Source organism: Thalia democratica, chromosome 2, assembly GCF_965202585.1.
Source record: "Thalia democratica chromosome 2, ktThaDemo2.hap1.1, whole genome shotgun sequence".
NCBI lineage: Eukaryota > Metazoa > Chordata > Thaliacea > Salpida > Salpidae > Thalia > Thalia democratica.
Window position 1 is genome coordinate 30476845 of NC_139166.1, and position 26079 is coordinate 30502923.

The following is a 26079-nucleotide window of genomic DNA, read 5'->3' on the forward strand; positions in this document are numbered from 1 at the left end:
TTTATTAATTTGGTATGTTAGTGACCAAAAACAGCTAATGACCAATTTTAAAATTATACAAAAGTTAATAAAAGATGATTTTTTCCCCACAAAAACTATACTTTACGTTTAATAATATATAACTTAATAAATAACAAACAAAAGTTTAAAATTAAGTTTATTAGAATAAATTCCACTAAACGATTTACTAATAATTACATAGTTCCAACTGTATAACCATCGAAAACATTTTGCTATATTAAAAGATCAAGATATTTATCTAATATTAAATTAAAAATGAAGTCTAAAAAAAGATTATAATTATCTCTATTAGTTAAAAAAAAAAATTATTTCGGTAACTAGTCTAGTATTTCCTACGCAGATGACATTTTCTGATGAAAAATATTTGGCTGAACTTAATACTTGTAACCCTTTGTTTTCTGCTTGGTCAGAGCTTTTCTCAGAGCTATTTGCTTCTCTCTGAAAGATCTACCGCTCTGCTTTTTCACCGCTTTTTGTCTCACCATCATGTACTGCTTGTTCTTAAGCTTTTGCTGTGGTAAGGTATTTTTTGGATAAAAAAACATATCATAAGCCAAATTTAAGTGGAAATTTTTTAAATAATTTAGTATAAATCTAAATAATTTTAAAAACCTTATTGGTAGTGCTAGCGAAAGGATCCATCTTTTGTCTTTTCCTTCCAAATTCTCTGTCTTCTCTTCCCTTGAGCACGAGAGCCATTTTCTCAGCTTTTGTCGCTTGACCGCACTTCACAACCCTCTCAATATTTTCCACTGCAACAAGCTCCGTGCTATAAACAAGTTTTTGTAATTCAATTTAATGAAAAAATCTTGCTAAAATAGTTCTTTTTTTTTTTAAGAAAAAACACAATTAATTAAAAAACAAAAATTATAAGCTCTATAAATTTAATTCTTATTATATGGTATATAAACTATTAAAGTTCATAATTATTTATTTATAGTTTATGAGCTATTATCAAGTTTTAAAAATGAAATTTACGACATAAACAAACTTTTGAAATCCTTCTTCCGGATCAAATACCCTTTTCATTTTTTTCTTCTTCTTTCCTTCTATAATTAATACTTATTACGTTTGACAGCTTACAAAACTTCATGAGTATTAAATACCATGAATATGACATGACCTTTTTACACTATTTTAGAAAAAAAAATTATATATAATATAATTCGTTTAACTATTTTTTGTGAAAACTTAACAATTATTCTTTAAAATACAAAAAAAAACTAGAAATATTTTTAAACTTTTTTTTTCTATGTTTTAAAGTATCCAAACATCAAATAAATATAAAAAAAGAACCACTTTTCAACCGTTTAATGAATAATTAAAAACTATTTATAACAATATACAGCTTGAATTTTCTGACCTGGTTTCGAATCAAACCATTAACGTTAAATAAAATTTACCTATGTATCACGAAATAGACCTACCGTAAGTTACATGTTTAAGTGCTTTTGCCGCTCTAATTTTTTGGTGTTCTTCATCAGTAAGTATTCTGCCAACCGAATTCATTTGAGCTCGCTTCTTCATCTCCTCCATTTCTTCTTCAGTTGGTTCCGGTAGTTCTTCGTCCTAATTTATAACTTTGTAAACCTTATATATCAGGATTTATAAACAACCAAAACTAAGACAGTTGGAACGCGAATTTAATTAAACTCAAAATCTAGTTTATCCTTAAAATAAACTACTACCCTACTTTATTTTTAAAGTTATATAACTTGTTCTGACGAAACATGTTAAACTTAGTAAACAATACGAAAATTAGTTGTTTTTTTTTGTACTATAAATATTACGTTATATACATTTAATGCATATACGCATAAAATTTATTGGGAATCGTTCTGATTTCAAAGCAATTAGCAGGTTGGCGACTGGTTTTTGAGAAATTTCCCCCGGGTTTTTGAAAGTACACGTTTTTAGGTCTATTTTTAGTTTAAAGTTACTGTAAAAGATACTGTAGAGTAACTTTAAAAATGTTAAAAAAAAAATTTCTGATGATGACAATTTTTTTATCTATATGGTATATTTTTCGTGTTACACCAAAGTTTTACTACTTAACATGTAAAAATTTATAAATTCCAGATTTTATCAAGATTTCTCATACTCCAGTTTTTCTTTAACCTAAATTGTGTGATTCCAGGTTTTTCAAGTTTTAGTGGCCACTCTGAATTAAGGATATAAAAATATTATTTTTAACCAGTCTGCATACCAAGTTTTATATTAATGGACACTATTAAAAAAACAGACAAAGTTAAATAAATTGTCGATACAAATTTGGACGTTGTAATTCTAGTAAACAACAGAAAGTTTCACTTAAAACCAAACGAGAGCTTGGCATTTTACAAATTTAATTTGCAAGTAAATATGACGTCACAAACCTCGTCGTCCTTTTCTCCCTCGCTAGACACATTGATCCAGCCCTCATTATCGTCAGAATCGTAATCTTGTGCCACGCATTCTTCTTCCCAATCTTCTTCTAATAACAAAATTATTTTCTTATCAACAATTTTACTTAAAATATAGTTGTGTCCTGCGATACAACTTTTAAGTTTATAATTGAAGAACTAGTTTCAATATAAATAAACGTATCTATTCCAGACTTTTGAAAATTAGTCTTAGTTTATAACACATTAATCTGCAGAATTGATCATAAATATGGAGCTGTTTAATTTTGTTTTCACTCAACGGAAATCAAGAACAAGTTATGTTAATAATATGAACATGGTGGGTCAATTTCTAAATTTAGAAGTTAAAATTTCTAAAAAAATAAGACCCTTTCACGGATATTTATTTACTAAATTTTGAATGTAAAAATTTTAAATCATCTTAATTTTAATAAACAGATATTTTTAAATCTAGGTTATACAGCTTTTATTCTTAACTCTTACTATATAAATTTTTTCAGTTATTTCATAACGTATATTCAAAATTACTTAACAATTTTAAGAATGGACGATTTAATCACTGCCATAAACAATTAGTACCGGTTTTGAATAAAGCTGACTAAATCTATGTTGTAGATATTTGTTTATTTATTGTACAAGCAGAATTTATATTTTAAATGTAATTTAATAAAACAATCCTCTATAGTCTATAACATTTAAAACCAATTTTAAACAGTTTTTCGAACTTGCTTCACAATAAAGAGTTCAATTTTACATATTTTAGAGCGTTGCATTACTTAAAAACATCAATTCAGTAATTTTATTTTTATTTACTATTAGACATCTACTTTTTTTTTGTTATTAAAAACAATGTTGTATAATAATATAAATAAATACGATTATAGGAAGATTTTGAACGTATTTATATACCATTTGCAACTTATTATTAACAGATCATTTTGTTTTATATTTTATTTCACAAAGCTTTTCAAAACTATACTAGTTTCATTCTCAAGTGGTAAATGTTAAATGAAATTTGAAAAAATTTTTTGGTTAGTAAAGAGCTTAAAAAATAACTTTAAATTATGACGTATGAAATAATAAAATATAAATTAAAAAATATATAAAACAAAATAATTAATCTGTTAATAATAATTTGCAAATGGTATATAAATAAATACAATGTCATATTTAAGTAATCTGCAATTATTAAAGTTAAATTATACTATAAAAGATTTAAAAACACTCTATTAAGTTAACAAAAGTTTGAGACTTGTTAAATTATTTTAATCAAAAAATTTATATATAACTAACAATTTGAACATAATAATAAATTTATACGAATAAGTTAGCGAAGGTATTTATGAATTGATTAAATTAATAAGACATTTCAAACATTTTAGATACAGTCTTAATAACTTTTATCAAACCTTCTTCTTCTTCTTGTTCCTGCAGCTGTGAGCAAGTAGGAAGCACGTCGCTACCAGGCAAGAAACTATGAACCACTTTCCTACCAAAACCGAATTCAATCAGCTCTCTGCTCGCTTCGCTGGGTCTTCCCTGTTGTTTGCGAAATATTGCTTACTTATTTTATATATTAAATAATTCAAATTAATTAGGTAAATTAAGACAGAGAAAAATAATTCTGTTTGTAGGTTAAACTATGTTTACTTTACAACTATTAACAATTTAAAACTTTTGATACAGACCCTGTCTTTTCTTTTCAACATATCTGGGTTTATTTTCCTGTAAAGCATCAGCAAACTTCTACTCGCTGCCATGACACTCTTCTGCTGCTTCGTCTTATAGCAAGTGAGATCTTGCAAAAGTGCCGAGTCTATTGCAAGTGGATTTCTGTTACATATCTCTCGAATTGCTTGCAACCTAAGTTCAGTAAAAAAAAGTTTTCATTTTTTTTCAGTCCAATAAAAACAAAGTTTCAAGAAGGTGAAAATTTAGCAGTTTACAAAAATCCAACGAACCCAACAGCCATCACAACTGAAGAATTTCTTTCAGTAACAAACTCGTTAGCTATGACCCTTACAACTGAAGTGAGCAAGTCGGGAGAAACTTCATCGTGAGATGCTTGCGCGAGTGCGTTCAATATCTCAGTCACATCTGTGACAGTTTAATAGGTAAATAAAAAATAGGTACTTAGGCGTGAGTTTTTTCACTGATTAAAAAGCTAAAAATATAAACCTGTTTGGTGGGGCTTTAATAGGGGCTGCAAAAACGGGTAAAATTCTTCAAGGTTCAACTTGTGAACTCCAATCAAGCGCGATATGACAATAATCATCAACTTACGAGTTTCAAAACTTTCTCTGCTACTTCTGTTACTCAATTGCCTGAATAACTGTTCCGCACTAGCTGTTTGTTGGAAAGTAAAACTAGTTCATGCGGTGGTCAAAGTAAAACTTATATAGCTAAATATGTCGTACTAGTATATATGTAATAATTAAACATTATTTGACATTAAAATAAATTCTTTCAAACTATATAAATGAGACTCAATTTTTTAGAACAAAATATATTTCATGCTTCTTTCATCGGGATGACCTCAAGACAATTTGGCAAAAGAATAAAAGAACATATTCCAAAAAGTATTGATGAATTTTGTAAGAGTAATGAGAAAATTAAATCTATTAGAGTAATAAATGCTTCAAAAAGATCTGCTATTTCTGAACACTTAGTAAATAACCTTGATTGTGCTAGTAATTATAATTTAAAAAGATTTAAAATTGTTAAAAAATGTTTTCACATTTCGGATTTAATTAAACTGGAGGCTATTTGTATTTTATTAAGAAAACCTAAGTTGTGTAAACATAAAGATTTTGATTATACTATTTCGTTGTTTTCTTTAATTGTTTTATAAGTTGTTTCTCTGTTTTATTATATTTTTAGTTGCATTGTAATTATAAGTACTTATGTATTGTTAATTACTCTTTGCTTTATTATTATTAATTACGTTGATTGCATTTCCACTATATAAGTAAAATTTCAAACTTTAGTTTTATAGCTTAGTATACAACTGATGAAAGAAGCATGAAATATATTTTGTTCTAAAAAATTGAGTCTCATTTATATAGTTTGAAAGAATATATGTAATACATAATTAAAACTTTAATTAGTCTAAATTCAACAAGCTAACTGCTATACATATTTAAATTTAAGTTAGTTTTTTAATAAATTGGTTTAAATCATTCAGTACCACAGTAGTTCCTTTTGTACTGCTAGTAAATTTGTAGTAAAAATGCGATGTCTAAGGAAATGTTAATAAAATAGATATTAGGATACAGTAAAACTAAATAAAATCTACAAACCTAAAATTTAATTATTATTCAAACAAACTAACAATTATTATTCAAACAACAACATAAAAATTAAAGCTATACAGGATGAGTGGTAAAAATATCTTCCTATTTAACTTAGAACAAAGTTGATCATGTGATTGGAACTTTTAGAATATAGTGATGTTATAACCCACTTTAATATGTTAAAAATATCAAAACAAGATGTTTAATAACCTGTAGTCAGAAAGTTTTTTAGTTGATATAGTTATAGTGCAACATCACATTAATATTACGGATTCTTTATGAAGTCCAATCAATTATTTTAGAAGTTCTCAAAAAGCGAATGAGTGTTGAAACAAATAGTTAATTGCTTTATATGTCTTGCATTTATGCAGACTACGCCAAACAATCTAGACATGGATAAACTGGCGCTTAGGTGTTACACAAAAGAATATAAACATTATCTAAAATATAACTCAGTGTGTACCGATTTAGTATTGGATAGCTATACTGCACCTCTGAAAAGTAATACTAAAATTTGTTAACAGTGGTATTTTGACCACAGAGTAAGATTGCAAAAACAAAAATAAAAACAAGATCAAAGAAGTATCTAATCTTAGATTTTTTCCAATGGGTAATAATGTATTTTTTTGTATAATAATCATAGGTGCAGAACCAATTTCTTATACAAAATGATTGCTTTCATAAAGAAGATGATATCGCTCTCTTACTTCGAGAATTACTGTTTTAGAGAGTTTTATAATTTGTGTATACTGTTATAATATTAATCTAATTACAAATATAGTTATGTTTGCTATCTACTAAAAATACATTTATGGCTATAAGGGGAACAATTTGCATTTGCCTCTTTGACTTCTGTTTTAAAAGGTGTTACTTTTGTGGAAACTCCAGAAATTATACTAAAAAAAAAAGAAAAAACATCAGAGTGTGGTAAAAAGAAATTGAGAAACTAATGACATTACGTTGAACGGTTTTAAACTTATTCTACACTAAGTAAATATAAAAAAACAAACACTGAGGATCATTAAGGAGTTGAATAGCTGAGAAGTCTTCGTTTGGTTTTTTCTTATTCTTTTTTTTGCTTTTCCTTAATTGCTTTATCGCCTTTTCTCGCTTCAGCTTTGCTTTTTGAGTCTTTTTGTTCGCAGCAAACCTGTTTTAAAAAATAAGTACTACTTCAAAAAACCACAGTTTAATCTGTTATAAGAAAATCATTCCGGCAGTTGTTTTTTTAATTATAAAATAAATGCTTCAAAACTAAAAGAAATTTAGGATTTTAATATTTTATTAATTTATACACAAATTATAAAACTAAATTGCTTTCCCTAACGTACGCCCCGCATACAAAAACATCCGGCTCGCGACGTGTTTTTTATTTAGATTGTTAATTGAATAAAAACGAGCTTATTGTAACAAATATTCTCAAATGAGCTTTTAGTCATTGCTCTTTTTTAATTAAAATTATGCAAACTAAACTGTCTGTATTAGTTTTTTTTACAGTGCGGCCAACTAAAGAATTTATGTGGTAAATCTGACCCGCCAACTAGAAAAGTTGCCCAACCCTCCTTATATACAGTATAACTAGCTAAACTTAAATTAACAAGTAGTTTTGTGTATTAAACCTTGTAGTTAAACATGGAAATAGCTGTTAAGCTTGCCAATCTTTGAGCCAAAAAAGTGGGCAAAAACTAGCCATCACGATTTTATAAGATAACTAAAACAATAAATTTTTGAGTTTAAACTTAAAAACCTTTTACTTAAGCTTAAATACCAAAAAATATCAAAATAACAACAGTAGGACTTGGTAAAAACATGATTTGTAAAAAACAGTTTACTATCATAAAAACTAGATTGAGATTTTTTAAATTTAAAAACTAGTCTGAATGAGCCTGAGTTAAAAAAAAATCAAACTATGCTGAGTCACTTTATTTTCTACTAGTAATATGTTTACTCAACTAAACCAATCAAAGTTTACAGCTGGCTAACAAAACTTACAGAGCGTTATTGTAACAAAAAACTAACTATAGCTTTTAAAAGTAAACATTTCTAAGTACGGTCATGCAATGAAACCAAAGCGATCAAAAATTCAATAAAATAGTAAAACCTCATAATGATAGAGTGGGCGGAAGGTCCATCATACTCATCATCGCTGTCTTCTTGTTCTGCGGGTTCGTCACTACCAAGGAAGAAGCGCAGAGACGTCGTTTTAACCTGAAAATTATAAATTATCATAAGAAGACATGCAGCTCAAACCCACTTACTTTGGGACAAAGTTTTGATTGAAATTTAAGAATTAAGTTCTAATGGCATGTGCATAGTCCTAAAGGTAAAGACCTCATATTTAACAAACATAAAAGTTGCGTGGTTTTTACGTTTGAATGCTGTTATTTTAAGAGTTAAATAGATCAAATCTCTAGGCACCTTGAAACCAGAATTAAAGAGCACATTCCAAATTTTGTAAAAGAACATATTAGAAATCAGCCAATTTACAATTAGTATAGCAACTTCAAATGCAACAAATACATCTTCAATATCAGAAAATTTCCCCATTTGTGGAAAAAATTATAATGAAACAAAATTAAGAATATTAAGAAGTTGTAACAATATTTTTGACCCAGTCAAAATTGAATCCATATACATTCATTTAAATAAACCAAAGCTATGTAATCAGAAATGTTTCGATTATTCATTATCCTTGTTCATTATCAAATAATTAATAATTAGTGCTCTTATGTTATATTTGATTATGTCTATTTAGAATTTTAACTATTTTTATGTTATGTGTTTTTTTGATTAACTAATTTCTGATGCAATTATAAGGCTATACAAGTTTAACTTTTTTTTGTAACTATTGTATCACACTGATAAAAACTTGTTGAAATATATTTGTATTTAGTAAAAGACCTTGTTTGTTTTTAATGAAGTACAATAGCAGACTAATGTTCAAGATTATATATAAGTTTTCATTTTGTAGCTTTAGTTTGTTTCTTGGAAAGAGACTAAGTTTTTGCATTGACATGTGCTGTACAAAAAATTTATTTAACACCATACAGATTAAACTTACTTTTATTTTGAACTTCCATTTCAAAATTAATTACTAAAAAGCCAGAAGCTTTAATCATTCATTTATAGTATAATCAAAATACAATGCTTTAAAAAAACAATAAAAACTGTGGACTATATTTCATTCATAAGTCAATTGTATTCATAAGTCAAATATTTCTATATATAACTTAAAGCTAGTAATGTTCTCTATAATATAATAAATTTATTCCATTAAAAGCTTTTTTTCTTAGCTTTTTAAGGTAACTGTGTTCCACAACACTACCAACAAGGGTTTTAAAATTTAAAAAACCCAAGACTAAAATTTTTAGCTAGACTATTACTGACATATATCTTATAAGTGTTCACATTAAAATAACGAATTACTTTAATTTTAATTATTTTCAAACATTTGATGAACAATTACTGTTTTTAAACAAAATAAAATGTACATTTTTCATTTTACTGGTTAAACTATAATCAGGGTTGCCAAATGTTTTTGAGGAATTATTTTAAGTTTTTTGAACTTCTTCCAAGTTTGGGATAAAAATTTTTTTTTGATCAACTTGTAGTATAAAATTAATCTTAAGCTAAAAAAACTGTCTTAAATAGTATAACAACATTGAAAAGATACTGTAAAGCTACTTTAATTTTGCTTTTTGGTCTAAAAGATTTAAATGATACAAAAAAATCTTGTTTTTATGAAAGATTTTTGTCACAAATAAAAATGTTGTTACTTTACATGTAAAATTAGTTTAAAACTCCAGGTTTTTCCAGTTTTTTTTTTTAGTTATTTATCTTCAAAATTTCAGGTGTTTAAAAATTTGTCAAATTCCAGATTTTTCTAGGATTAGTTCTAGGATAGGTCTTTTGGCAACCCTTTACATTGTAATAAAGCAAACGATTATACTTCAATATAACAAAAAATAATTATACTTAGTAAAGTAACAAAAATAGTTTGTTATATTAACAACCGTATGTAAATATATCATGATTTTATCTGTAAGTTATAAAAGTATATTAGTAGATAAAAATTCTAAATACATCAATACATATTTTAAACATTTGCTACTATTTTTATTATTGTTTTTTCATATTGTTAACACGTTTTTCTCAAGTTATATTAAAATCTTTACAGAATACAAGAAAAGTTGATTTTAATGGACAAAGATATACTTTAATTTAGTAAAATATTAAATTTATAGGAATATTTGTTTGAAAAAAAAAAAACTTTACCTTAGTTGTATGCACTGCTATTAAAAATTATGTTTAAAACTCATAAAAACACTATAGTAAATTCACTTATTTTAATTATTTCCTGTTTAATATTCATTAAGTTTAAATTAATATTTTTACTGAATTTTATCTGCTTTAATTTACATTTGACTTTTATTTTATTTATTTGAATTTTTATAATTGAGAACTTTTTGATAACACTTTTAAACATAATTCAATGATGTACAATACTGTTTTTTTTTTTGTAAATAACAAACATTGTTCTAAAAACTACGTTATTTACACCCTAAAAAAATGTTTATATTAAGTATACCATTCTGGAAAAAATAAATTTTATGGTTTTTAATTTAACTTGATTATTTTCATTTTAAATAAAAAATTGTTATAAATATTTCATGCTGATAAATAAATGTTAACTAACATTTAGTTATACTTAATAGTTAGTTTAGTTTGTTTTAATTTAATTAGATTATTATAAGTGATAAAAATTACATGTAGGTTATTATATGTTACAAATAGTTATTACAACATATAACTTTGAATTCATAGCCTAGAACAGAGGTGGGCAACATAAGGCCCGCGAAAGGTAAAAAGACCGACCCTTCAATGTTTATAAAACTTTAATGGAATCCGGCTCGCGAGTATGCAAATCTGGTCCACTAAACTAAAAGTAAAATATATACTAGATATCCTAGGATTTGAATCAAAGATTAAAAAAAGGTCTTATGTTTAATTTAGGGGAGATTTAAAACCTATACTAGATATAAAAAAAAATAACATAGAATTGGTATTTTGTCAAAATTAACTAGATAATTAAGTAAGATAGCTTTTGAGAATTAAATGTAATTTAAATGCTTCGGCCACCCAAGGACTTAATTTTCAAAATCTGGCCCGTCAGCTAAAGCTGTTGCCCACCCCTAGCCTAGAACATGGTGAAAAAGTGATTAATCTGACAAATAGTTGTAGAAAATTTTCAAGAAGTTCATCTAATGCTGAAAAATAGTAAGGTAAGTGATAGTAGAACAAATAAAAACCTTGCTGAATTTGCTGAACCAACCGGATCTGATGACATCAACAGTCTTAGCATTGTTCCAAACTCCCTTCTTGTACAAATCAATCAGCACGCGAAGACACATATCAACACAAGTCGAATCATTTTGGTTCATTCGTTCGTACATTTGTTTTATTATGTTCTTAAAACATAAATCAGTAGTAAACATGGTAACATAAGTTCTTAAGTAATGCAAATAAAATTTAGAAAGTGCTTAGAATCACAAAAATTTAGGTGCTAAACTTTTCATTAAAAAATGTACTTCTATGTAAATATAAACATTTTTATATTTTTATAAGTTCAATTGTGTATCAGTTTTGTTTCAACAAAAATGTTGTAATATTAGTCATAATTATGTTTACAAATTTACGTAACCATTTCCTCTGAGGTTAAATAGATTACGATCAAAAATCAAAACACATTTCTTTTACAAATCTTTTTTTTTAGTACTAAAAGATTACCAAACATTTAATAAAAAAATTAAACAGCAACTTTTTTCGGATACGTAGAAAAAATGTAAACTACTTCTACAAAGCTTTAGAAGAATAATTCTTCTTAATGATTAGGAAATAATATAATTTATAATTAAAAACTAACTATTGCGATACTTCAGTGATAACAATTATAATTGTAAAATGTAAATTTCAGATTTATAAACAAATATTGAATTTGTTTACTATAGTTAGTGCATGGCTTCTGTAGGAAAACTTAAAAACTTTGATTTTTTCTTAATCGTTAAAATTTTTTTAAAAAGTACTCAAAAAGTCATCAGGGCTGCCAAATGTTCTTGGCAAATTTTCTTCAGGTTTTTAAAAGAACACATTTTTGAGTCTATTTTTAGTTTAAAGTTAAGTTTAAGGTAAGAAACTGTTTTAAATAGTATAAAAAAACATTGATAAGATACTCTAAAGCTACTTTAAATGTGTTTTTTAATAAAAAAAATGTTTGATGATGACAAAAAATTTTTGTCTATATGATAGATTTTTTGAGTCAAATCGAAAATTTACTACTTAGCATGTTAAAATTGTTAAAAATTCCAGGTTTTTTTTTTTGATTTTTGTTCAGAATTCCAGTTTTTTTTTTTTTAATTTCTAAAATTCCAGGTTTTTTAGACTAAATTGTCTAACTCCAGGTTTTTCCAGGCTTTAAGGTTTTTTTGGCAATTATAACTGTTATGAAAATAAATTTTTGATAAAAATAGTTTCAACAGCTTTTAAATCAAAGTGTTGAAATAAATTATATATATATACATATTTTTTAACTTTTAAAAATTAGAAAAAAAAATTATAAAAAAGACTTGTAATTAGTGATCTACCGGATCAAAGAATAAGTATCAATCGTATCTTAAAATTTATACTGAAATTTTGTATAGATAGAATTTTTTGTCTTGTTTGTACGACATTTAACCTTTTTAGATTTCAAAATGAAATAGTTCAATAATAACATTGTGTTTCATTTTTAATAAGATATATGATTAAACAAACATTGTACTATGATCAAAAATTTTTACTAATTGAGTGGTACTGTATTAATTAGTTTTTCTAAAAATATTATTTATTAAAACTACATAAAGCTTAAAATATATAAGATCCGAATCGGGCAAAATTTATATTTTAAAAAAACCCGGATCCAGTATACCACTAATTTAATAAGTATTTGCTACATACTAAATAAATTATACAAACAGGCATAACATCTAATTTTAAACTAAACTAACAATATACTATAAATAAGAAAATTATATGTATTTAATTGTCTAAAATGTAAACTTTTTAATTCTTTATTTTAAAAAATATTAATGTTTGAGCACCATCATTTGAAAAATTTATTAAAAAAAAACACACTTTATTTAACACTTCCTGTCTTCGACGCTTGTTAACATTTTTGATGTCTTCTACTATGAAATTGTACATTGTCTGTTTTTAAAGATAAACTTAAAATTATAAACAAATATATACAAGAAAAAAATTCCAAATTTTTTTAGAAAAATCTTTAAAACTATCAATTTTGAAGAAAATAACAACAATACGTTTTGGTATTAAAAAACTTGATAAGTCTAAACACGCAGTTTACAGTTTTATTTTTTTAGAATTCAACTTTAGCTAAACAATATACGAATATTCTTAATACATATCCTATTAATCTACAAAATAAATCAGTAAAAATATAAATTAAAACAAAGATAACTTACACTTCTTAGAACTTTGCTTTTACACTTAAAAAGTTTAAAAAACATATCGTAAACTGGTTTGGGTTCAACTAGACTTTGATTTCTCAGCTGAATGAGTGCACGTATTAAAACCTGTTTATTGTTTTTAGACTTTAAGAGTACATACTGTTGTAATAGAACAATATTTAAAAATGCTTGAAAATAATCAAAACAAATATATATATATATGAATAATTCATCTTCTAAAAGTTGTTTTACACTAAAACAGTATGATTTCGTTACTCATAAATATAAACAAACCATTCTGAAATCTGAATTAAGTTTATCTGGACCAGATATAGAGTCATCTAGTGTTTTCACAATCAGGTTTGAAAACTCCCCAACATGTTCTTTGTAACATCTGATAGTCTGTTAGGTGAAGTAGCTTAAAAAAAGCTCATGAAGTGTTCAATTTAAGTTTGAAAGCTAATTAAATTTAATTCGATCTCAAATACTTTAAATAGTATAGAATGTAAATTTTGTATGGAATTGCTAATAAGCTATCATTCTTGTATATTTATGTATATAATATGCTGTTTAATATTACTAATTCTTGTAATATCAAAAAAAAAACTAAATTTTAAAAGGCAAGCATTATCTATTAAAACACTATTATTTGAAAACTTTATCTATTAAAATACTATCAATCAGTAGACAACTTTAAGATTGTTTTTTTATAAATCTACACTGTAATATGAAAACATAGTAAAATAGTTTTAAATGTAATAACTTACATTTGACTAAAAAGTTTTCATGTAGTAAAAAAAAACTAACAAAAATATTAAATTGATTTATTCGTAGTATAACTTGATAAATGCCATTTTAAATTATTTTTATATTCTTAAAAAAATAAACACATTTATAAAATTATGTGCCTGTATCAAAATATAAACATTACGTGTTATCTTAACTAAAATTTCCTTGTAGCATATATTAATCGGTTTAAAAACTTTTTGTTGTAAAAAATTTAAATAAACTATTTTAACCTGTGCTATAAACATGATGAGATCTGTTAGTTTTTTAGGAGGTTTCTCATTTCCAGACAATACTTTAAATTCATCTTTGCATATTTTGAATTGCTTATCCCACTGTATAATAAATTAATACAAAAAACAAGCTAAATAGACTATAAAATGATAAAGTTAATAAATCATCATAAGTACAAAAACATAACAAAAGTAAAAACAATATACAAGTTCTACATCTTTCAGATTAGAAAATTTTGTTTGTTTATGTTTTAGTAATCGTAAAAAAACCAACTTACATCATCTTTATGGGACACTTTGTCTTTCTTAATAAGATTCTGAAGGTAAGGCAGATTTGCACCCAAATTATCGTTCATTGTTAGTATTGTTTTATCTAATCTGATAACAAGTAGTTAATAAAATAGTTTTAAGAGGCAAGGGCTAACAAAATAAATATAAATTGAAAACAAGTTACACGAAGGAATAAATCCTATTTTAACTGAAAAAAATTAAATACATGAAGCTAAACAATGAACAATGGAAAATAAACAAGTAACAGATTAATATACACCTCAAGCTAATGAAATCTATCTACTAGGAACTAAGAAAGCCATCTGATAAATAGGCTACATTATAATAGATTTCGGTTAGAAAATGGAATAATAAATAAAATATGGATGGTCTTTTCACGGCTACATCACAATAATATTATCAAAGTTTTATAATTTACATAAAAAGCTAAAAATAACATGAACAAGTTGTCATGAAAACTCTTAAATTGTTTTTTAATATAACCAAATATCTGTTTTTGAATTTACTTTATTAATAAAACTACTTTTAACTTAGATTATAAAGGAATTATAATCTAAGCAGTTTAAATGAAGGTGTGTACATATGTTAAAAATTTTTAAATTAGATAGAATTACAGACATTTTATTAACTTGAAAAACTAGCTTTAAAGTTTAAAAAAAAGTTTAATTAGAATTTAACTATTTTTAACTGTCTAGAAAATTTTGGTACCATTTTCAAACTTCTTGCTCTCCAAAATACTTTGCAGCTCCTAAGCAGAAACCATTTTTTTCAATGTATTTTCACAATCTGATAGTTGTTTAGTAAGTCTTTCTTTCAAGGCTTGATTTTTAGCATTTTTTAGATTTAATTTCAAAGTTTTAATTTTTTCCTTATAGTTTAAAGCATTATGGAAAACTCTAATAAACTTATCACCTGTGGTCAAAACATACTTTCCAATTATATCAAAAGCAACTGAAGCAATAACTTCCTGATGCAAACCACTTGCTTGCAATTCTACTTCACCAGTGGTAGTTGAGAAAACTTGTATGCTGTTGTTGTCACAAACAACACCACAGTTACCATCACTTGACAAGGCACAAAGCAACTTGTCAGATGTACTAAATGTCAGTTTTCCTTGGTGCAACAAATAGGAGTCTTGTCTTTTTTCCCATTCAATGTCCGTGTCAAACAACCTCCATGTTCCATCTTTAGACACAGTTAACATCTTTGTAGAGTCTAGGTTAAAAGCAAAGGAGCAAACTGTTGTTGTATGACCTTGTAGTATGAAAGCATCTTGAACTTGCTTGTATGTTCCATTTCTGTTGAAAGTCACTGCATAAATCTTAACATCTGGAGTCCATCCGCATACACCAATATATCTTCCACATGGGGATACTTGGGCCCAGTTGTTGTTGCTTAAGTTTGTATTTATCTGGTGCAAAACATTTCCTTTTAAATCATGTACTACAACACATGTGTCTTGATATGCAGACATTAGAAAGGAGCCTCCACTTGATGAAGTTCCAATTCCGATGTTTAACAATGTTGACTCTTTGTACTTAGGAAAATCAACCTCAATGGGTACACAGGTGGTTGTAACTCCATCATCCTTTTTACCTAACTTATACACTTGAACGGAATTCTTGCTATGCATTCCAGCAATAAATGCTCTATTATCAGGAGAAAATCTAACAAGATTTGCATGGTCAAATTCAACATTGACTCTAACACACTTGTTGCCTGTTCCAAAATCTTTAACACTCCACAATCTTATAGACTGGTCTTCACTACTTGATATTAAGTATTTTCCATTTAGAGAAAAATCAACACATTTAACATTTTCTGTGTGTCCTTTTAAAGTGGTGCAAAGCATTTCATGAGTAAAAGCTGGAGGTTTAGTCCTTTTATTGTATTTGACTGTGGTTTTTTTCTTGGTTTTTATTTCAGTTACATTACTCTTACTTACTGTTGTATCAGGTTTTTCTTCTTGATCATCTTTGCCTTTTTCATTGCTTGTTTTCCACAAAAGCTTAAAAATAAATACAAAAATAGCACCAATAATCAGAGAGCCAAATAATTTCAAGTCCAAAATTGATTCATTTTTCATGATTTTTTACAAATTTATGAAGTATAATTTTCTAAAAAAAATAAAATTTAACAATTTAAAGCTAATTATTTATAATTCTAATAATTATATGATCAACTTCCAATTCAGTTTTTGTTAACAAAGTAAATAAAATTTATTTATTATAAAACTTTAAATAAAACTTATAATTGATACTCAACTATTCTTATAGCTAACAATACAAAACTATTAATTGCATAGTATATTCGTGAAAAAAAAGTAAACAACATTTGAAAAAAGTGTTCTTGGTTGCAAGATAAAATTTAAAAAATCAGTTATTAAAAATTTAGTAAGGCCTTAACAAAAGCATAAAAATTATAAATGTCAAAATTAAAACTTGGATCTAAAAATAAGTAGGAATCTGATTAAATTCAATCAAATTTCCTTGCTCAAGCTAGTTCTTATACCTTTACTGACTTACCAGTTTTTATAGTTTTTCCTATGATATCAAATTGATGTAAAGCCTAGACACTTAATGAAAAAGTGTTAGTACGCAGACAAAATTTAAACTATTAATTAGTTCAATATAAATATTAAAAAGTAATATTTGAACCTAAACTTTATAACTTTAATATTTTTTCAAAAAAATACTAAGACTGTAGGGGATTAAAAAACTTTTTCTTATAATTTAAAAAGGCTGCATACAATTTTTTATAATCATACAAGCTATTTTGTTTTCATGTGAGCTATCGGTTTTAAAAACCTAGGCAATATATATTTTTTAAATTTTAAAGGTGTAGAAAAATTACCAGCATACATTTTTTGTATTGAAAATTTTTTAAAACTAAACAGAAATCAAAAGTTAATAATTTTCTACATTACATAAAAACTTTATCACAGCTTATACTTCAAGCTTTTAAAATGATTTAAAGTCATTAATATGTTAAATTCTATAAAAAATCCTGAGAACCCTATATGACACTACTTAAGTTAATTTACACCAATATTTCATTATTATTCATAAGTAAAATAAAACCACAAAAATTTTAATGTTGTTCCAACAGTGAATATTATAAAGAAAATACAAAAAAAAAACCTGTTGAAAACAATTATATTAATTTTTCACATGCAATATAAATTATCAAAAGCAAAAAAAAACAATTGATTACTTATTAATTACATACTCTAAAATCCTTTTGTTTAATTATAGAAATAAGTAGGGATAAAATAATAAATAATGCTTTTTTAGGTTTAAAACTATCATTATAATTTTGCTACTAAAAGGAGTAAAGAACTTAACTTGAATCAATTTTTTTTTCTCTTCATAACCAAGAAACTGCTTTAAGTGTACTTCACAAGACTTAAACTTAGTATGACTGACAAAATAAATATTATATAAAGCTTTTTTAAATTTTTTATAGGTTTGCAAAAACAGAATGTTTAAAAATCATAAATATTATAAACTTAAACATCAGTTAGGTATATAAAATTTACTTGCTGCTGGTTTCCACTCTTTGAGAAAAAACTAGCCTGAATTAAAAGTCTAAAGACATTTTTTGCAAATTTTGCACAGTATTTTCAAGTTTGTATATAAAAATGTTTAGTGTGTACAAGAAATTATCTTATAGGCTGACCACTGGTTTATTAGAAATTTCCTTCAAGTTTTCTAAATTTCTTAATATTTAAATTAAAGGTAGAATTCTTTTATTCATTGTCAAAAAAAAAAAGATTTAAGGTTAAAAATTCATTATTAAATACAAAGTTTCTGAAAATATACTTTAATTCTACTTTAAATTTATTTATACAAAATAGAAAATAATAAGTTTTTTTTATCTGTGTATAACAGATATTCATTATTTAGTCTATTATTCACAAAGTATTGTTCAAAATTAAAGGTTTTTTTTTTTAAATCCAAGTTTTTAGCTAAAACAACCACCCTGTACTCAAGTAAAAAATATGGATTTAATCTATGCATCTGATTCAGTTTTTCAATCTATGATTTGTAGGTATGAAAAACAAGGTTGTCCCTCTTTGAAGAAAAAAAACTGTTTTGAATGACCAACAACTAGCAATTATTTTTGAAAGATGAATTTGTATCAAAAAATTAAAAACCAACTATTAATTACACTTTTATCAAAAAAATAACAAATCAGGGTTGTCAAAGGTTTTTTGAAACTTTTCCCATGTTTTTTAAGAAAAAAATAGATTGGTACATTTTTAGTAAAACATTAAACTTTAGGTAAAAAACTGTCCTAAATAGTATAACATTATAACTGTATAGCTGCTTTAAATGTATTTTGTTAAAAAGTTTTTAAATGGTACAAAAAATATCTTATGATATTTTTTTAATATCTAACTGAAGTTTCACTCCTTTGTATGAAAAATATTTTAAAATTCTAGTTTTTTCCAGGTTTCCAGGTTTTTTTTTAATTTCTGCATGTCCAGGTTTTTTTAGGATCATAACATATTAGGCAACCCTGTTTAGAATGGTAATTTAATTGTTTGTTCTTTTATAAGAACTTATTTCAGTTATTAACTATCAAAAGAACTTTATAAAAATACAACTTAAAGATAAAACTAATCTGATATTTTTGAGAAATATTGAATATTGAGAAACTGCATAAGTACTGCAAAAATAGATAAAAGATCAAACAAGCCAGAGTTTTTGAAAAAATCTCTAAATAACTCCAGTTGGCCTGATTTTTCAATAATTTCAAACTAGTCTGAGTTATTTTTAGTGTGTGTCAACCCTGCAATGAATTTTATTATGTCAAACAAATATTAAAACAATTAATCTTAAAAAAATAAATATTTAAGTAGAAAAGATTTAATTATTGAATATGCTCAAAATATTACTAACTATGTTTTTTTCAAGTGATTCATTTAAAGTTCACATTTAATTTAAAAAAAAAAAACTGGGTTTGAAAATAAAATCAACGGTAAATACTGTATCAACAGTAAATTAACAGTATATGCTAGGTCTTAATTTTTTAAAACAGATCTTCATTTCAACTTAATTTCATTACTTTTTATTGTTAGGTTTTAAACTTTTTTTTTAACTTATACAGTTTCTTTTAAAAATAATGATTCTATAAGAAATGTATTTATTAAAATGTCTATTGTATACAAGTTTTCTTTACTATGTACTATGCACAGATTTTCAAGAGTTAAAGAACTACAAACTAAAGCTACTATTCATATTTATCTTTAACTTTATTTTATAGTTATAAGTACTATTTTATTTATATATTTTAGCAGTTTATATGTTGATTGCAACTTATTTTGTTTGTTAAAGGTTTGCTAAATGTTTTTGGTAAATTTTCTGGAGGTTTTAAAAATTACACGTAATAGCGTCTGTTTTTAATTTAAAGTTAAGTTTAAGGTAAAAACTTTATTAAATATTATTTGTATTAAATAGTATAACAACATTGAAAAGATATCTTATAGTTATAACTTTTTAAAATGTGTTTTTTTATGAAAAAAAAAAAATTGATGACAGAAATTTTATCTATACAATAAATTTTTTGTGTCAAATCAAAATTTTACTACTTAACATGTAAAAGTTGTTTGAAATTCCAGGTTTTTAAGTTGTTTTGTTCAAAATTCCAGTTTTTTTTTTCAAAATTTCTCAAATTCCAGGATTCCAGATTTTTTGGCAACCCTGCGTTAAGTTTACTTTTGTAAAAAAAAATTTGCTTTTAAGAAGTTTTAGCTTCATTTTACATAGTTAAGGGCATAGGGAGGTCCGACAATTTTCTTACTAAAAATAACAGTGGATCTTATATGAAAGCTTAAAGTACAAACTACATACCAGTTTTTATAGAATAAAAAATACTATTTAACTTTTGAGATATTGTTATTTAAAAAAAAAAATTACTGACACAAACGTATGGACCGCAAATTTTTCAGGGTCAATTTTCTCAGAAATTTAAAAAATCACTAAAAATCTATCTTCTCCTTCATTTTTTGAGCTAGAGACCTCAAACTTTAAGGAAATGTTCCTTTTATAATATAAAATACTTTGAATGTTAGAATTAAAAAAAAAAATTTAAAATAAAAATTTTAGATAAAAAAAACAAAAAAATAGGTAGTTTTTTTTAATAAAAATTTTATTTAACAAATTTAAAAAAAATTCTGCATTTAATCTTTAAATTTAATAATACACTTTCTGTGAAAATTTGAAGAAGATTGCTTAAAAAATGAAGGAGATAGATTTTTAGTGAAAAAGTATTTTTTTGCGTTTTTGGTTTGTGCCTTCCATTAGGAACCTATTGAGGTCTGATATTATTAAAAAATGTCTGATAGCTCAGATAAAACTCTATGAAATAAGATCAACTTGTAAAATTCAAGGTGCCCCCCCTATGCCCCTAATAGTATCTACATAAACAAATATAAAGAACTAGCTATATGAGCTGTCAAACTATGTCTAGAGCAGCATTCTAGTAAACTAATATAAAAGGATAAGATAGCTTAGACCTTTTGAATACTTTTAAAATAATAATTAAATTTTTGTCATCCTAAAAATAAATAAATATATGGAAGTTCATTGGTTCAGCGCTAGGCAAAAACAGGGCAATCCTGTTTTATTTTATTTTTTGAAAATGCAACTATACAGAGAAGTTCATTGTGCAGTTTTTTAGATGCTACATACTTGTATTTTGTTTTTATAATCTCAAGACAGGGTTGCCAGTCTTTTTTTCAAATTTTTTTCCATGTTTTCCTAATTTCTTCCAGGTTTTTAAAAGTACACTTTTTTGGTTCTATTTTTAGTTTAAAGTTAATTTTAAGGTAAGAAACTGTGTTAAATAGCATAAAATTATCAATAAGATACTGCAAAGCTAATTTAAATATCTTTTTTAATAAAAAAACTTTTGATGATGACAAATTTTTTTTTTATATGATAGATTTTTTGGGTTAAATTAAAATTTTACTCCTGAACATGTGAAAACTGTTAAAATTTTAGGTTTTTCCAGATTTTTTAAGTGATTTTTGTTCAAAATTCCAGGTTTTTCCAAGTTTTTGTCAAAATTTCTCAAGTTCCAGGTTTTTCAGATATTTTTGCCTAAATTGTAAAATTCAAGGTTTTTCTAGGTTTTTCAAGGTTTCCAGGCAAAGTGGCAACCCTGGTTAAGATCAGGTATTGGTAATACTGAAACAATTTAAACTCATTTATAATCTATTTGAAACTGTTATACATGACCAACTTAAGAAACATTAAAAAACTAGCCTGGATGTCTATTAAAAAACCAAACTATCCAAAGTTTTTTATATAAATAAGTTTTTTCAGCATAAGTTTTTTTAATAAATTTAAACTAGCCTGGGTTGGCTTAAGATTTGTTTAAGTTCAAACTAGTCTGAGTTATCCTAAGTATGTGGCAACCCTGTTGTAGTTCACTAAAAAGTGTGAGAATATTTTCTTGTGTTAACTAAGTTTTCAAAAGATTAAATTAGCTTAACCTGTACATTTAAGAACTTAAATTTTATTAATTTTTAGAAAAAAATACTGCTTTCAAATTATATACTTAGCATGTCTTTTATCAATCAGTTTAAAACCTCAACAGTAAAAAACCAAAGAGTGTACAAAAAATATTAAGTTCCAACCCTGTGTAAGTAAGCTTTCATATCTGTCAAAATTAAATAATACAAAAAAATCCTATTCATCTGTGTTGAAAATGCACAATAAGCATCAAGTTAAAAAAATAGAAAAGTTTTAACTTGAAGCATGAAGCTATAGTATTAAAAAATATTTGTAATGAAAATAATTCAATGACTATTAACCTATGGAAAAAAATTTGGAAAAACTATAAAAACTATTAAGTTAAATATACTTTTACCCTAATTTAAAGTTCTTTAATATTTAAAATAACTTTTTTGCAATATTGAACATCATATATAGTTTTAAGAAGAGCTGCAAAATTTTAAAACATATCTTAATTTACAGTGTGTTTTTTTTTAATAATAATTTATCAATTCTGTAATATAAAAACTGGATGATTTGATTAAAATTTTATTTATATTTTTGAAAATTTAAACTAATTGAGTATACTTTTTGAATAAATAATTAATGCATACCTTTTTTTTGAAGGTAGAAAAACATCAGAACTAACTCTCCCTTCTGCAACAATAAACAACGTACCTTATAATGTTAAGTAACAAACTTGTTATAATTTTTAGCACTAAACATTATTAGCTCATTAAGTTTGTCAGACAAAAGTTGCAAGAATACAAGAATACTCCTATTGAAAAACTGCTTGATTAAGGCTCCTTACAATAATGTCATGTTTTACTTCTGCATACTGAGCATTAACCAACATCAAGACTACACATGAAACATATCAAAAGTGCATTTTTACTAGGAAATAAAGGTGTCCGATTGTAACAACTAGGTGTTTCCCCTAATATTTGCTGAGTCAGCAAATATTGAAAAGATTATTTTAATTTTTAACTTATTTAAAACCTTATTCCTAACCCACCTTATTCAAGCATATTAAACTTAAATACAATTTTTTTATTAACAAATAAAAATTAAAAAGTCATGAATAAAAGGTTTATTAATTTGATTACTCAGTAAAATTAGGGGAAACACCTAGTATTTGAAAAAAGACTCGAAATAAAATAGAAGAGAAAGTTTCATGACTGTAACATTTTTATTTTTAATAATTTTAATAAGAATACTAACATCAATCTTATCTTTTTCAAATTTAACAATATTTTAATTTCTAATATTTTAATTATTATGTTACATTTCATTTTGTTTCAAATAACGTTGCTTTGTTTTTTTTCTTTAAAACTACAATAAGTATTAAAATATCATTGGGATAATGTTTGAGTTGAGGTAATAAATTTGGTACTTTATGGCAGTATCTGAAAATAATTTATTACTTTTCTATAAAATTTTACTAATGTATTTATCAAGTGCAGGGTATACAACGATTGACTTAACCCTATACCAAGAAGCAAGTTTGTTCTTCCTGGAACTTTATTTTTAATTATGAACCAACAAAAAAAGCTTAAAGTTAATAATAAATTATCGAAGGCAAAATTAAATTCATTTAATAATATAAAATTATTGATTATTTATTTTGTTTTAATTTAACAATATATAATGATATAATGATAAGTTTTTAAAGTGAACAGCCGCGACAGCCTATCTATATCTAATAGTTTCGTTTTTTCACATACAAAAAGCTGCCATTTTAGTCGACATAAAAATTAAGGAACTTAATGACGATATTTAAGTTTAAACTCATGTCTTCTAGATGCTTTTTCTTTTTTGTAACTAAAAAATAAAGGTTGTGATAATATTTTACTGGTAATCAAAAGTTTATACAAAACTAGTTCAATTATGAAACGTTGATACTCGATATTACGTTTGCTGTCTTAGCACAATTAGACCTGTGTGTATAATATTTAGGTACAGGTCATTAATTTTTAATTGGGCGGTATTTCTAAAGAAGTTACGGTGGTAAAATAGGTTTTGTGACTAAATAAAACAGTCATATTCTAGCTTCTTTAGGCAAGTCTAGTGCAACTGAACTTTTTTTTTTTCGTTTGTTTTAACAAGTAAAAAAAAACTATCTATGTACATAGTTTTATTAAGTATAAGAACGACCTTTTAAAAGCTTGTCTGGGCTTTATTTTAGGACATTTTTTTAAACTAATACTTTTTAAAAATTTAACATACATACTGTTATACTATTTAAAAAAATTTTCATTCACTTAAATACAAAAAAGTATTTAAACTAAATTAAAAATCTAATGACTGTATAAGCCTGCATATGTAAAGAACAAAAAAAGTCTGCCATAAAACTAAATGAAAATCTTTAAAAAACTTTAAAAGATTTCAGATAGTCATACTCTAGTTAAGAAAATACCAAAGTAACAAAAAAATGTTATAGCATCAACTTAAACTTTATGTTTTATACTTTGAATTTAATGCACTTAGTCTAAAACTTTTAAATAATAAAATAATGAAAATGCAAAAGTAAAAAATTCAATAATACTTATTATGATTTTTAATGATTTTTTTTATGGTTATTGTTTGTTGTCTCCGAAACAATAACCATAAAAAAGTAACCCAAAGTATAATAGTCATGATTTCATTTAATTAACTTAATACCTCTTTTGTAACTAAAGTAGAAATTATTAGTTATCTACCATCTTAGATATGTTTAAAATAGTTTTCCTTTTTCTAATTATGACATAATAGAAATAATTTTAACTGGTTTTTGTTTCTTGATATTAAATAGTTTACTGAGTCAGCTGAGAAAAAAATAAAAATTACGAAGTTATTCAAAATGTTACATTATTTATGTTTAGTTGTAGTTTAAATAAAAACCACAGAATTGAAAAGAAAAACAAATGTCGTTCAATCATTTTCAAAATCAATCTTTTGTATCGTTTAAATATATGATTTTGTTATACCAGTTGTATGGTAAAATTAATAATCGTTAATAATAGCTATTAAAACCATTTAAATTATACAAGTTTTAAGTTTTCTATAGGCCTCAGATTTTCATATCTAATTATAAGTTTTTATTTACTTTGTAATTTGTTTTGTCTGTAGTTTTACATTAATACTGTACTTCTGGCTTGAAATGCTGTTTCATAACGGAAAAATGTATTCTTATACATTTAACGTAGTTTAATAGGAATAAGTAGCTACTTAAAACTTTATTTGATAAATAAGAAAAATACGTGAAAATTAAAAACATTTTAAACTTACTTTTTATATTTAAAAGTTAAAGTGCTTACTTTTGCATTAACTTAAGTCCTAAAATTGATTATAGAACTTTCTAGGTTTAATATTTTATGAACATTTTAACAAGGTTAATGGAGACCAATATCTTAAGAAAAATAATTAAATCAGTTTTGCAGCTTTAGTTTATATTTATTAAACTTAAAAATTTTAAAATATAAATATAAAAAAGTTTGTTTTAATATAAATAGATTACCTTAAAAGAAAGGAAGATGTTTAAGAACTGGTAAACAGGCACTAGTTAAATTATTAGTAAACCGAATAAATGTTGTAGTCATCTAGTCATGAAAAAAGTAAATTATATAGCTAACAATATGGGAACAGTTCAAAATTGCAGGAAGACAAAATTGCACGAGGGCACGCACGAAGATACTTTTGCACAAGGGGACAAAATTGCACGAAGACAATTTTGCACCAAGGGTCAATTTTGCACTAGTTAAAATTTTGCACGGGATCAGTTTTGCACGAGAGTAAAAAAAAAACAGAAAAAAAAAAATTAATAAAAAAAAGAAGTTACTGACTGAGGGTAAGGGTTAGGGGTAACAATGATTGTACATAAAAAATAAAATTAAAATAAAATTAAAGAGAAAGTTAATAAAAAAATTATATAAGAAAAAAACTCAACCCGTGCAAAAATTTCCTCTCATGCAAAAGTGTCTTCGTGCAACAATTGACGCTCGTGCAAAATTTCCAGCTACTCAATAATATAGTTGTTATTATAATAACTTTCGAATATATAATTTAATTAT

The 26079-nt window shown here is 25.1% G+C and overlaps 2 protein-coding genes across 4 annotated transcripts; both read right to left on the reverse strand.

Moving 5' to 3' along the window:
- Window positions 1-207: 207 nt before the first annotated feature.
- LOC145830016 (protein SDA1 homolog) lies at window positions 208-14614 on the reverse strand. 3 transcript variants are annotated; one of them, XM_082937908.1, is made up of 17 exons: window positions 14516-14614; window positions 14238-14339; window positions 13513-13620; window positions 13234-13344; window positions 12887-12958; window positions 11026-11184; window positions 7818-7924; window positions 6727-6866; window positions 4602-4769; window positions 4385-4520; window positions 4112-4286; window positions 3833-3962; window positions 2397-2491; window positions 1449-1590; window positions 1013-1070; window positions 634-790; window positions 208-533 (listed from the first exon to the last, which is right to left on the reverse strand). In XM_082937908.1, the coding sequence occupies exons 1-17, from the start codon at window positions 14591-14593 to the stop codon at window positions 396-398; spliced, it is 2076 nt and encodes a 691-aa protein (XP_082794034.1). In that variant the 5' UTR covers window positions 14594-14614; the 3' UTR covers window positions 208-395. The 3 variants fall into 3 exon arrangements, with proteins under 3 accessions (XP_082794034.1, XP_082794035.1, XP_082794033.1); XM_082937909.1 differs by having other exon boundaries at window positions 1013-1067; window positions 2397-2494; XM_082937907.1 differs by having other exon boundaries at window positions 2397-2494.
- Window positions 14615-16641, reverse strand: LOC145830018 (transducin beta-like protein 2). The gene has a single exon (XM_082937910.1). The coding sequence runs from the start codon at window positions 16612-16614 to the stop codon at window positions 15277-15279; it is 1338 nt and encodes a 445-aa protein (XP_082794036.1). The 5' UTR covers window positions 16615-16641; the 3' UTR covers window positions 14615-15276.
- Between the last annotated feature and the right edge of the window lie 9438 nt (window positions 16642-26079).